The 13,590-nt window shown below is 46.3% G+C and overlaps 1 protein-coding gene across 2 annotated transcripts in view; it reads left to right on the top strand.

The window, feature by feature from the left end:
• The window catches only part of THOC2 (THO complex subunit 2), a 479,267-nt gene that overhangs the window by 448,083 nt on the left and 17,594 nt on the right, over nt 1-13,590 (top strand). For both annotated transcript variants that reach the window (XM_063937241.1, XM_063937242.1), the window contains exon 36: nt 12,039-12,190. In XM_063937241.1, coding sequence (XP_063793311.1) covers nt 12,039-12,190 — 152 coding nt within the window. The remainder of the gene's footprint in view (nt 1-12,038; nt 12,191-13,590) is intronic.

Here is a 13,590-nt window from a genome sequence, read left to right as displayed (position 1 = left end):
AGTTAAGATCCCCCGTGTAGACTGGCTCACAATCGCTTAGACTAGCACTTGTAATGTTTTTAAGCTGAAAGGAGTCTTTGCCAGTATAAATAATAACTATAGCTCTGGCGCCACTGGAGGGGGCGGGGCTAACTCAGAGCGGGACCATAGGCATTTTGGTGCCTTCCTCTGCTTACTGCAGCCATGGACAGCACACACAGCGCTTCCTGACTCCTCAGTCACGCTGGATATCTGGTACAGGGTGTAGCAAAGGAGGAGAGCCGCTATTGTACACTATCTGGGTCCTCTATAGGACAGAATTTATTAGTGTTTACTGTGATAAAGTTAGCTGACAGCCTCACTGGGGCTGTACAGCTAGGGGTGAGCTGGTGTCCTTCTCTCTGAGTGTCTCCTCTCACATACAGTAGGGCAGGCTTGCAATATATTACTGTCTATGTGTATGTCATTGTGCTTACTGTGAAACATGGGTAAACACAAGCTGTGCAGTGTATGCCACACCGGATTCTCTCCATTATCATCTGATTCTGTTTCATGTGAACAATGCAACCAAACTTCACAAATCAATGAAGGGACTGGGGGAGAGGGTCCAGAGCCCCACTGGCTAGGGTCTGTTAAACTATGATGTCTGATATGTCATCCCAGCTCACTGCTAATGTTCAGAAAACTCAGCTACTACAACAGACTGTTGCAGATTTAGCTGCTAGGGCAGATGTTGCTCAGCCCACCTCCACTCATGCAGGACCACAAAAGCGTGGTTTGCCTGCTCTACTATCTGACATAGATGGGGACATACAGGCGGATGGGGAGGACTTGGACCGCATTAGTGGGGATACCGATTCTGCTCAGGGTATTGAACCCCTAATTCTGGCTATATGGGACGTGTTAAAGCTCCCTCTAGAGCACACTGCGTCACAGCAGTCGTTTTTCTTTACACAAAACAAGCCTAATGTCCCTTTCACTAATTCTGCAGAGTTAGATGACCTATTCAAGCTGACCTGGAAAAATCCAGACAAAAAATTCCAAGTGTCAAAAAAAATTTTGCGCACTTTCCCATTTGTAGGAAATTTTGGGAGGAAACCCCGGGGGTTGATGTATCAGTCTCTCGACTGTCCAAAAAGGCGGTGTTGCCTGCCTGGGATTCTTTACCATAAAGGATACTGGGGATAGGAAAATAGAAGCTACATTCAAATCTATTTACATAGCAGCAGGTATTTCACAAAGACCGGTCACTGCGGGTTGCTGGATGACCCATGCCATTCATTCATGGGCCACTCAAAATCAGGAGGGCCTCTCCGGGGCTATGCCCCTGGTCACTATGGTGACTCTCCTAATGCACATTCAGGACCCTACACGCGTCCTCTGTGATTCCCTCAAGGACATGGGGAACATTAATGCTAGAACCTCTGCTATGGCAGTGTCAGCGCGCAGGGCCTTGTGGTTGCGTCAGTGGATTGCGGACGCAGAATCCAAACACAGTGTGGAATCCCTTCCCCTTTCAGGGTAATGGCTCTTATGTTTTAATTGGATACGTGGATTTCCAAAGTTATGGCTGGGAAATCCACGTTTCTCTTCTCTAGGTCCCTGCTGGCGAGAAGCTCCTACCCGGGGCCATCTGTACAGTCCTTTTGGTCTCACAGATTTCGATCTAAGGCCAGAGGTGCCTCCAATGTGACTAGAGGCATCAGAGATAAGCCGAGAAAGCCTGCAAGCACCAGCTCTCAGAAACAGACCACCAGTACTGCTTCCACTAAGGCATCAGCATGAATGTGCCAACCCACCCCGAGGGGATCTCGAGGTGGGAGCTCGACTGCATCACTTCAGCCGCGTCTGGGAGGCTTCCTGCCAGGATACCTGGGTCAGGGATCTCGTTTCTTAAGGCTACAAGCTGGAGTTCGACAGTACGCCTCCCCAACGATTTTTCAAATGCAACAGACCATCCTAAAGTTGGTCCAGTCCCACGTCATTGTTCCAATACCACAACGAGGCAAGGGTTATAACTCCAACCTGTTTGTGGTACCGAAAACCGGACGGTTCGGTAAGGCCCATTTTGAATCTAAAGTCATTGAATCCTTACCTGAAGGTGTTCAAGTTCAAAATGGAATCTTTGCGAGCAGTGATTACATCCTGGAAGAACAGGAATTCATGGTTTCCTTGGATATCAACGACGCCTACCTCCATATTCCGATTTGGCCATCTCATCAGGCGTACCTGAGGTATGCCCTACTGGACAATCACTACCAATTCCATGCACTGCCCTTCGGCCTATCCACAGCTTCGAGGGTGTTCACAAAGGTGATGGCGGAGATGATGTTTCAGCTCCGGGTCCAGGGAGTCAATATTGTCCCTTACCTGGACGATCTTCTGATCAAAGCAAGATCACGCCATGGGTGGATCCTCAACTTACAGAAGTCCCACCTGGAGCCAACTCAGCGGCTCCTGTTCTTGGGGATGTTGCTGGATACTGTGGCCCAGAAGGCGTTCCTACCAGAGGACAAGGTGAGAACACTTCAGGAGATGGTCCGCATGGTGCTACGACCTACTCGAGTGTACATCCATCTTTGCATAAGATTGTTGGGAAAGACGGTCGCCTCATACGAGACGATCCAATATGGGAGGTTCCATGCCAGGACTTTTCAGCTGGATCTCCTGAGCAAATGGTCTGGATCACATCTTCAGATGCACCGTATGATACGGCTGTCCCCTCAAGCCAGGATTTCCCTCCTGTGGTGGCTGCAATCCTCCAATCTCCTGGAAGGACGGAGTTTTTGGATTCAGGACTGGATCCTCCTCATAACGGATGCGAGTCTGAGCGGATGGATAGCTGTCACCCAAGGGGTGCAGTTCAAGAACAGGGGATCAGCCCATGAAGCCCTCCTTCCGATCAACATTCTAGAACTTCGGGCGATCTACAATGCTCTGCTCAAGGATCACGGGATCCAAGTACAGTTGGACAACGCCACAGCAGTGGCGTACATCAATCGACAAGGAGAAACAAAAAGCAGAGCCAGGCTCCTGTTCCTGGGGATGTTGCTGGATACTGTGGCCCAGAAGGCGTTCCTACCAGAGGACAAGGTGAGAACACTTCAGGATATGGTCCGCATGGTGCTACGACCTACTCGAGTGTCCATCCATCTATGCATAAGATTGTTGGGAAAGACGGTCGCCTCATACGAGGCGATCCAATATGGGAGGTTCCATGCCAGGACTTTTCAGCTGGATCTACTGAGGAAATGGTCTGGATCACATCTTCAGATGCACCGTATGATACGGCTGTCCCCTCAAGCCAGGATTTCCCTCCTGTGGTGGCTGCAATCCTCCAATCTCCTGGAAGGCCGGAGTTTTTGGATTCAGGACTGGATCCTCCTCATAACGGATGCGAGTCTGAGCAGATGGATAGCTGTCACCCAAGGGGTGCAGTTCAAGGGCAGGTGATCAGCCCATGAAGCCCTCCTTCCGATCAACATTCTAGAACTTCGGGCAATCTACAATGCTCTGCTCAAGGATCACGGGATCCAAGTACAGTTGGACAACGCCACAGCAGTGGCGTACATCAATCGACAAGGATAAACAAAAAGCAGAGCCTGCATGCGAGAAGTGTCAAAAATACTCCTCTGGGCGGAAAGACATACAAGAGCAATGTCCGCAATCTTCATTCCGGGTGGGGACAACCGGGAAGCGGATTTCCTGAGTCATCACAATCTCCACCCGAGGCAGTGGGGTCTCCACCAGTAAGTGCCCCAACAGATCGTCCACCGGTGGGGTTGCCCACAGATAGACATGATGGCTTCTCATCTCAACAAGAAGCTTCATTGGTATTGCTCACGAACCAGGGATCCTCAGGCGAGGGCAGTAGATGCACTGATGTTGCCTTGGCCTTACCAACTGGTCTACCTGTTTCCTCAGATTCCGTTGCTCCCAAGGGTGCTCAAGCACATCAGACATCAGGGAGTCCAGACAATTCTGATTGCCTCGGAGGGAGTGGTACACAGATCTTCTGGACATGTCCGTCAAAGACCCTTGGCCTTTACCTTTCAGAAGAGATCTCCTTCAACGATTACAGTTCATCTACCCAGAATTATGGTGACTTCGTTTGACGGAATGGAGGTTGAGTGGAACATCCTAGCTCACAAGGGCCTTTCCAAAAAGGTTATTGCTACCATGGTTCAAGCCAGGAAACCTGTGATGTCAAAACACTAGCATCATATCTGGAGAAGATATGTCTCTTGGTGCGAGGAACGCACTTATCCGCCTGCGGATTTCCACTTGGGACATTTCTTACGTTTCCTGCAGGCTGGTGTGGATAAGGGCTTACTTCTGGGTTCCATTAAGGTCCAGATTTCAGCTCTCTCCATTCTCTTCCAGAAGAAATTGTCAGTGTTGCCAGAAGTTAAGACCTTCTTGCAGGGGGTACTCCACATACAACCTCCTTTTGTGCCGCCTACTGCACCCTGGGATTTTAATGTAGTGTTGGAATTTCTACAGTCCTCGTGGTTTGAACCTCTGCTGACGGTAGAAGACAAGTACCTCACGTGGAAGATAGTGATGTTACTGGCCCTGGCTTCTGCTAGCCGTGTCTCAGATTTGGGGGCCTTATCGTGTAAAAGTCCTTACTTGGTCTTTTACGAGGACAGGACAGAGCGGAGCTCCGGACTAGACAGCAGTTCCTGCCGAAGATTGTCTCCGCATTTCATCTGAATCAACCTATTGTGGTTCCATCCAGTTCTGATACTTATACTCCTCCAGAGACATTGGATGCTGTGCGTGCCTTGAAGATCTATGTCAAGCGAACAGCTTAGATCAGAAAGACTGATTCCTTGTTCGTGCTCTATGATGCGCAGAAAAAAGTTTGTCCTGCTTCGAAGCAGTCCATTGCTTGTTGGATTAGGCTTACTATCCAACAGGCCTATGTGTCGGCAGCCTTAACTGTTCCTGTCTCTGAAGGCCCACTCTGCAAGATCGGTGGGCTCTTTCTGGGTGGCTGCAACTGTGCCGCGCTGCTACCTAGTCGGGGAAGAACACCTTTGTGAAATTCTACAAATTTTATACCCTGGCCAAAGAGGATACCCAGTTTGGGCAGGCGGTGCTGCAGCAGTCTCCGCCCGTTCTGGAAGCTTTGGGACGTCCCTATCGTACTAGATTCCCCAATACCCATTATGGATGCCAGAGAAAATAGGATTTTAATTACCTACCGGTAAATCATTTTCTCGTAGTCCATAAGGGATATTGGGTGCCCGCCTCAGTGTGTTGACTTTTCTGCAGGTTCTCTCTTATGTGGTTACCTGTTCAGCCATTGCTGCTGTTGTTTGCAGCCGTTGCTGGTCGTTGTATGTTGGTGGTGTGCTGGTTTATAAATGTCATCACTCTTTGTTGTCATGTTTCCTACGCTCATATATGTCCTTCTCCTTCGTGCTCCAGGAGGAGCCAGCACACCCAGTGAAGAAATTTAAAGTGCACCAGCTCTTTTGGACCCCGTCTATACCCTCCATCGTACTAGATTCCCCAATATCCCTTATGGACTATGAGAAAAGGATTTACCGGTAGGTAAATAAAATCCTATTTTTTACGGCAGGGTCCACAATTTATCCACAGGATAACATTGGGATATGATAACGCGACACCAAACGGCCAAAGCTTTCGGCCTCCTAGAATGCAACGGGCCCGTCCATATATCCCCGCCTCCTGGCTCAGGCAAATCAGTTTTTTGTTTGGTGCGGCAGGAGCCGGACCATTGTCAGAGGGCTGCTGTTTTTTAGCAGCCATAAGCGTTCTTATTTTATTTTTATAGTCTTATACGTACCTTAGAAACAGTTGCTCCAACAATTCCCCACTGGGTCGCGACATCGCTTACCCACGAGTACAGTGCTGTTTCGGCGGGCGTCTGTGTCGGATATACTGTACTAGCAGGTCCAGTAGACGTTACCAGGCTGTGGTCGGAACATGGTGAGAAGGTAAGGCATCGGTTCCGCTTAGAGTTGGAACGTGGACACAGCCGCACTGTTTTGGGAGGAGACTACCAAACAGTCGCTGACGCGGCTGACACCTAGGGTTCACCAACACTAGGCCTTAGGGACCATAGGATCCAGGGTTAGTATGAGGCTGTGATCCCTAGGGTTGATGTCAGCAGTGGGGAGTCAGACACTCCCCTGATCGCCCCACGAATAAGAGAGTTGATGGTTTTCTGAAGACTCTTTTGTCTTGGAAAATCATTAGACCAGCCATGGCTTCAGCCTGGATGGCGTAAGCAGCTTGGGCTGATGCATTGAAGGAGGATCTTTCAATGGCATCTAGAGCGCAAAAATCCCATATTGCACATATCAAACATGCAGCGATAAGTGGACTGTATATGGGTACAATTGCCTCTCAGACAGCAGCTGCAGCAGTAATAGCTCGCAGAGCGGGTTGACTGTGTACATAGTAAGCTGACTCAGAATCCAGGAAGGTTCTGGAGTCTTATCTTTGTTTACTGGAGATTTTCTTTTTGGTAAAGAATTAACAGTATTTTGGAGTCAGAAGCAGACTCCAAGCAAGTGAAGTTTCCTTTCACACATAAATTCAAGCCTAGTTTCCAGCTTTCCAGTCCTTTCGGAATCAATGAAAAGCAAACGGAAAGGGTAAAGGCAAACAGTCCCAATCCAACAAGTCTGGGAGGACTAAAAGGTATTGGGCTGCCAGAGGATCGGTTTTCAAATCTGAAGATAAGCCGTCAGCCTGATGGTGCGGGCCTCCACCTGAGGGGACACAGGGTGGGAGGCTAAATTCTACAGTTTGCACAGAGCTGGCAGCAGTCTACTACAGATGCCTGGGTGCAAAAAGCGGTATCTCACGGTATGATCTACAGCCACACCACACTGGACATGCCCAATCTTATCTAATCAGTGTGGTTCCTGGTTAGTACTTGGGTGGTAAACCACCTGGGAATACCAAGTGCTGTAGGTGTTTTCAAGAAACACTCTCATTAAAAGTTGTACCAGCCTTTCTTCAGTGGAAACGAAGACCAGGGTTTTGCAAGAGGCAGTTCAGGTGCTTCAGTCAGGAGTGATAATTCAGTTCCTACTGCACAACAAGGACAAGATTTTATTCCAACCTATTTTTAGTCCAGAATCCAAATGGATCGTTCCAGCCCATACTCAATCTCAAAGCACTGAAAAAGTACTTTTGGGTGCCTCGGGTTTCATATGGAGACTTTACGTACCATTATTTCTGCCATGCCAGGATGAGTTAGGGCATCCAGGAATATCCAGGATGCTTATTATCTGCATGTTCCTGTAGCACTGTTCCATCAGCGCTATGTCAGGTTGCTATCCTCCAGCTTCAATTTCAGGCCCTAACATTTGGACTGACCACAACTCCCACAGTATTCACCAAAATTATGGTAGTGATGGCATCTTATCTCTGTTAGTAGGAGATAAGGATTTTATAAAAATCCATACCTCAACGACTTATAAATCCTGGCACAGTATCAGGAATTGTTCAGTGTCATCTGTAACAGACAACAGCTTGTTACAGAGATATGGTTGGTTCGTAAATTGGGCAAAGTTGTCTTTGGTTCCGTCACAACAGATGACTCACTTGGGGGCTGTGTTGGAATTTGGTATTCAGAGAATAATTTTACCTCTGGACAAAATATCCAAAATTCACTTAAGAATTCAGGAGTTGCTACACAGTCAAACGGTATACATTTACGCAGTAATGCATGTGATGGGTTTGATGGTGTAGATATTCGACATGATGGAGTATACTCCGTTTCATTCGATACATCTGCAATGTCTGATTCTTTCCAAGTAGAAAGGTTTTTTCATCAGCCAATAAAAGTGCAGATTATGGTCTTCCTCAGGAAGTTAGTAGGTCAATAGCTTGGTGGCTACAGACATCCTATCTGGACAAAGGGAGGCTTCTTTGAATATTAGATTGGCAACTCTGACAATGGATGCCAGCCTGTAAGGCTGGGGTGAAGTGTCAGGAAGGAGTTGCTTCCAGGGGCAGTGGACCAAGGAAGAAAGTTGCCTGCCAATAAATATATTGGAACTTCTGGCCATATATATGGCATTTATTCGGGCACAGAATATCCTTCTGATGAAACCAGTTCAAATCCACTCGGACATTGCAATGGCAGTGGCATACCTCAGCCATCAGGGAGGATCTCGCAGCCAAAACACAATGAAGAAGGTAAGTCACACTTTAAGGTGGGCAGAACTTCATTATACAGCCTTGTCCGCAGTATTCATTCTGGGAGTCCTAAACTTTCTCAGTCAACTCGCCATTCAGGTAAACGAATGGGCTTACACCCCAAGGTCTTAAAAACTATGGTAGATAATGGAGGTTACCTGAGCGAGATCTCATGCCGCCCTGTCATAACAAAGTTTTCGCATACGGGTCAAGAACAAATCCCAGAGCGATCTTGTGGATGACTTGTCAACTTTCGTCTGGTTCATGTGTTTCCACCAATCGCCTTGTGATACAGGGTGATACGAAAAGTAAGACATGGTAAGGGTGCTGTGATACTAATAGCTCCGGCTTGGTCCAGAAGACATTGGTACACAGATCTGCAGAGGATGTCGATGGATGCTCCACTCCTACGCCTTCAACGTCCACATCTACCGTCTCAGGGTCCTGGTTATCACAAACACCTGGATTGACTATCTTTGACAGCGTGGCTCTTCAGACTTCCACACTGAAGGCAAGAGCATTCTCACAACAGGTAATTTAAAATTATGCTCAAAGCAAGGAAAATTTCCGCAGCTCACATTTATCACCAAATATGGCAAGCCTATATTCAATGGTGCAGGGATCAAAAATGTAATCCTTGGGTTTTCTGAGTTTCCAGAGTCTTGGCATTCCTTCAGGCAGGAATGCATAAAGAACAGAAATGCACCCCCACCAATTCGCGCTATATGTGAGGCAGCAAGAAACAGAGTAACCCCTTGGGTGTTTGTCCTAACCCAAAAACAATACAAATATAGAAAAAATAGGGTAACCCCTTCTCTGCGCCTCCTAATGAAATTAATAGGAATGCATAAAGGTTTATGGGCGACTTCCTTGAGAGTACAAGTGTCAGCATTGACTGTATGGCGCCAAAAGAAAATTGCTAGCCTACAGGATGTGCGCCCTTTTTATCCAGGGAATGCTACACATTCATCCTTCTTTTGATCCTCCTACAGTGCCTTGGGACTTAAGTTTAGTTTTAAAGGCCCTTCAGATTGTCCCATTTGAACCACTTAAAAGATTGGATCTTAAATGGTTGACAGGTAAAGTTCTCTTTCTACTGGCTATTGCTTCAGTTAGAAGAATGTCAGATTTAGGGGCATTATGTCATCCTCCATTTTTTTTTTTTTATCCAAATAGAGCAGTTCTTAGAACCAAATCTCGGTATCTTCCTAAGGTGGTTTCTAAATTTCACCTTAACAAAGAAATTGTAGTCTCGGTCTTCCAGGGGCCGGACTTTCCTGCGGGAGATGTATCGTTGGACGTAGTCCGTGCATTAAGGATCTATGTGAATCATACCAGTGCCATCTGAAAAACAGACACTCTCTTCATTCTCTAGGGTTTTTACAAGAGAGGATGGCCATTCTACTTGTAAGGTAGGTCCATTATGGGCAGCACAACGTGCTGTTTCAGCAGAATAGATATCTTAGGTAGACACGGGGGGTCATCCCGAGTTGATCGCTAGCTAAAAATGTTCGCAGCGCAGCAATTAAGTGAAAAAGCGGGACTTCTGCGCATGCGGCGCAATGCGCACACGCGACATAGTTTCACAACAGCCAATGTATTTTTATACAAGGTCTAGCTGGTGAAGCTTTTCAGTCGCTATGGCTGCCGCAGAGTCATTGACATGAAGTGGGCATTTCTGGGTGTCAACTGACCGTTTTCAGGGAGTGTTCGGAAAAACGCAGGCGTGCCAGGAAAAACGCAGGCGTGGCTGGCCGAACGCAGGGTTTGTTTGTGACGTCAAAACAGGAACTGAACAGTCTGAAGTGATCGCAAGCGCTGAGTAGGTCTGAAGCTACTCTAAAACTGCACAATTTTTTTTTGTAGCCGCTCTGCAATCCTTTCGTTCGAACTTCTGCTAAGCTAAAATACATTCCTAGAGGGCGGCGGCTCAGCGTTTGCACGGCTGCTAAAAACTGCTAGCGAGCGAACAACTCGGAATGACCCCCATGGTCTCCATTAACACATTAATTAGACATTATGCCTTGATACCTTTGCCTTTCAGGATGCTGTATTCGTGCAAAGGATTCTCCTGTCCAGTCAGGAGCGTCCCCACCAGTAAATTGCTTTGGAACATCCCAATGATATCCTGTGGATAACCTGTAGACCCTGCCGGAGAAATATAGGTTATGGTAAGAACTTACCGTTGATAACGGTATTTCTCCTAAGTCCACAGGGATCCCACCCTGACACACCTGATTTGAGGATCCTTGTTCTCACTAACCTCTTCCTTTTTGTACGTAAGGGTGTGCATGTGTGTTCTTCTTGCCTGATTAGGGCTCTCTACGATGCTCCTGCCTTGAGCTTTGGAAAAACAACCGTTATTCCTGAGCCAGGAGGCAAAACGGTTGCATGCTGGAAGGCCGAAAGCTTTGACCATTTGGTGCAAATCCGCTGTTGCGTCGTCATATCCCAATGTTATCCCGTGGACTTAGGAGAAATACCGTTATCAACGGTAAGTTCTTACCATAACGTATATTTATCAATTTCACACATTTGCTTCTAGAGTATGCAGTTTTGGGTGAAAGGTGCCGCTGACCGTTTTGCTGGAGTGGTTCCCCCACCCCTCTTCACTTACTGTGTGCAGTCCAGTCAGCAGTCTCCACGAGTTGACATATGAGAAAACAATATTTTTTTTAACTCACCATAAAATCCATTTCTCCCAATTTATCTAGGGGTCACTAAGTTCCATTTCTTGCTATTTGTTTGCCTTGTTCATGTTGTCGTCTTCTGTATACATTTCGTTTTTATGCCATACGGACTTATTAATATAAAACTGAGGCTCATTTAGAGGTGGGTAGGTATAGCGAAGGAGCATTTGTTCATTTGGTTATTTAAGTACGTGCTCCAGCCTCTATACCCAGAGTCAGCAGTCTTCCCCAGTTGGATTTTGAGAAACTGATTTTAAATTGAGTATAAAAATCCTTTTATTGCTCCTTTTTTCATTTGCTCCTAACATATCAGGCCCAAACTGGTATACAGGAAAGTATTGAGCATTGACATTTTTGGGTGGTTTGTTCATCTAATTGGGTTATAGCAGCATACAACGAGCAACCTGCAAATAAGTTTCTGATTAAAGATAATATACATACAAGGAGAAGTGTTCAGTGAACAACATTACACTGTGTGTGTGTGTGTATATATATATATATATATATATATATTTATTTTTTTGCGTTGTATTTTGCTAGTCCTGTAGTTAATGGATTGCAGCAGCAAGTTGTTTTTATTGTTCACAAGTCATAATTTTCTCTGCTGTGCAGTACAAACCATACATTGCGGCCTTAAGCCGGGTACACACTGGGCGATAATGAAATGCTAACGTTGAACGGCTATATAGTTGAACGATATAGCGTTCAACGATATAGCGCGTACACACTGAAAATTATCGTTCAACGATGATGATCGGTGACATCACTGCCGGCATTCCCGGACATGCAGCTCAGCCCGACATTGACGGGTTTGAGCTGCATGTCGGCTCAATATTGGTTGTCGCTGAACGACGTGCGGGAGTGCTCATCGTTCACCAATATTACCCCAAACACACTGGACAATGTAAGCCTAAAAAATAAATGATGATATTTATTTCATTATAGTTTATTTTTTAGGCTGAAATCGCCTAGTGTGTACCCAGCTTTACTCATGGGATTTTGCTAAGATTTGTGTTTGGGAATTAGACTGGTCCTTTGTAAAGATGAACATATAAAACCCATTACATTTTTCACATCTAAATTGTGTTGAGCTTAAGTGATACTATTTTTAATTTAACAGCATAGTTGTACTGATTCCCACAGAATATACTTTGTTTTATATCTGTCTAACAAATGTTTTAGATGCTTCCTCAAAACACAGTAAAAGTGAAAGTCCATCAGATTCCCCACACTCAAATGAGAAAGACCGAAACAAATCAAAGTCTTCAAATAAAGAAAAAGGGGAGCTTGTGAAATCAGAGAAGATGGAGAAAAGTTCTTCCAGCAGCAAGAAGGTATAGAGCTTATATTTTATTTTATTTAATCCCTTCATGACAAGATGTAGTTCACACCATGGGCATTTCTAGTTAAGGACAAAATGGGGATGCCCCCCCCTTATCTTTTCTACAGTCACCCCAACATTACGGCATAGCCATAGGGCAACTAAGTTGTCTTCTCTTCTGCCAGCTGTCGCTGGAAGTTAGTTGACTTTGCCGACTGAGAAGGTGGAGGCTCCCGCTTTCTGCTTCAGGTTAGGGTGATCACTAAACACTAGACATTACTTTATATGCTGTGTTTTTGTCATTAGACACAAATACAGAAACAGAAGAGCCAGGTGTCCTGTGGTCACATTACACTAACACTGAATGTGGCAGCCAGCCCTGTGTGACTGGAGCGAGGACAGGTCATCTAGTGATGAAAGCAGTTTTCTAACTTATATGAGAGTAGGAAGTAGTGTTTATATTATCTGGGACTGTTCCATGATACCTGAATGCAGATTTATGTTATATGGCTGCTGGAAGAATGATGCAATGCAGATTCTGTATCATAAAAGGATCAGGGACATTATTTGTAACCGGGACACATGGCATTTTATTCACATTTGTCTTTCTTTTTCGGTGGACATCGCAATTAGAGGATCTGTGGTTAGTCCATATTGGGCGTACAGCCAGTCAGTGCATCATTTTCACTATATTTTTTTAGTGTTTTTATTTTTTAACTGCAGTGTCAACACTTCTGTTGATTCTACTGTATATGTATTTCTCTGACGTCCTAAGTGGATGCTGGGGACTCCGTCAGGACCATGGGGATTAGCGGCTCCGCAGGAGACAGGGCACAAAAGTAAAAGCTTTAGGATCAGGTGGTGTGCACTGGCTCCTCCCCCTATGACCCTCCTCCAAGCCTCAGTTAGATTATTGTGCCCGGCCGAGAAGGGTGCAATCTAGGTGGCTCTCCTAAAGAGCTGCTTAGAGTAAAAGTTTTGTTAGGTTTTTTATTTTCAGTGAGTCCTGCTGGCAACAGGCTCACTGCATCGAGGGACTTAGGGGAGAGAAGTGAACTCACCTGCGTGCAGGATGGATTGGCTTCTTAGGCTACTGGACACCATTAGCTCCAGAGGGAGTCGGAACACAGGTCTCACCCTGGGGTTCGTCCCGGAGCCGCGCCGCCGACCCCCTTGCAGATGCCGAAAAGTGAAGAGGTCCAGAAACCGGCGGCAGAAGACTTTTCAGTCTTCATAAGGTAGCGCACAGCACTGCAGCTGTGCGCCATTGTTGTCAGCACACTTCATAGCAGCGGTCACTGAGGGTGCAGGGCGCTGGGGGGGGCGCCCTGGGCAGCAATGATAGTACCTTATTCTGGCTAAAAATACATCACATATAGCCCCTGGGGGCTATATGGATGTATTTAACCCCTG

This window comes from Pseudophryne corroboree, chromosome 8 (genome assembly GCF_028390025.1).
Source record: "Pseudophryne corroboree isolate aPseCor3 chromosome 8, aPseCor3.hap2, whole genome shotgun sequence".
Classification (NCBI taxonomy): domain Eukaryota; kingdom Metazoa; phylum Chordata; class Amphibia; order Anura; family Myobatrachidae; genus Pseudophryne; species Pseudophryne corroboree.
This window is presented reverse-complemented; position numbering and strand designations above follow the sequence as displayed.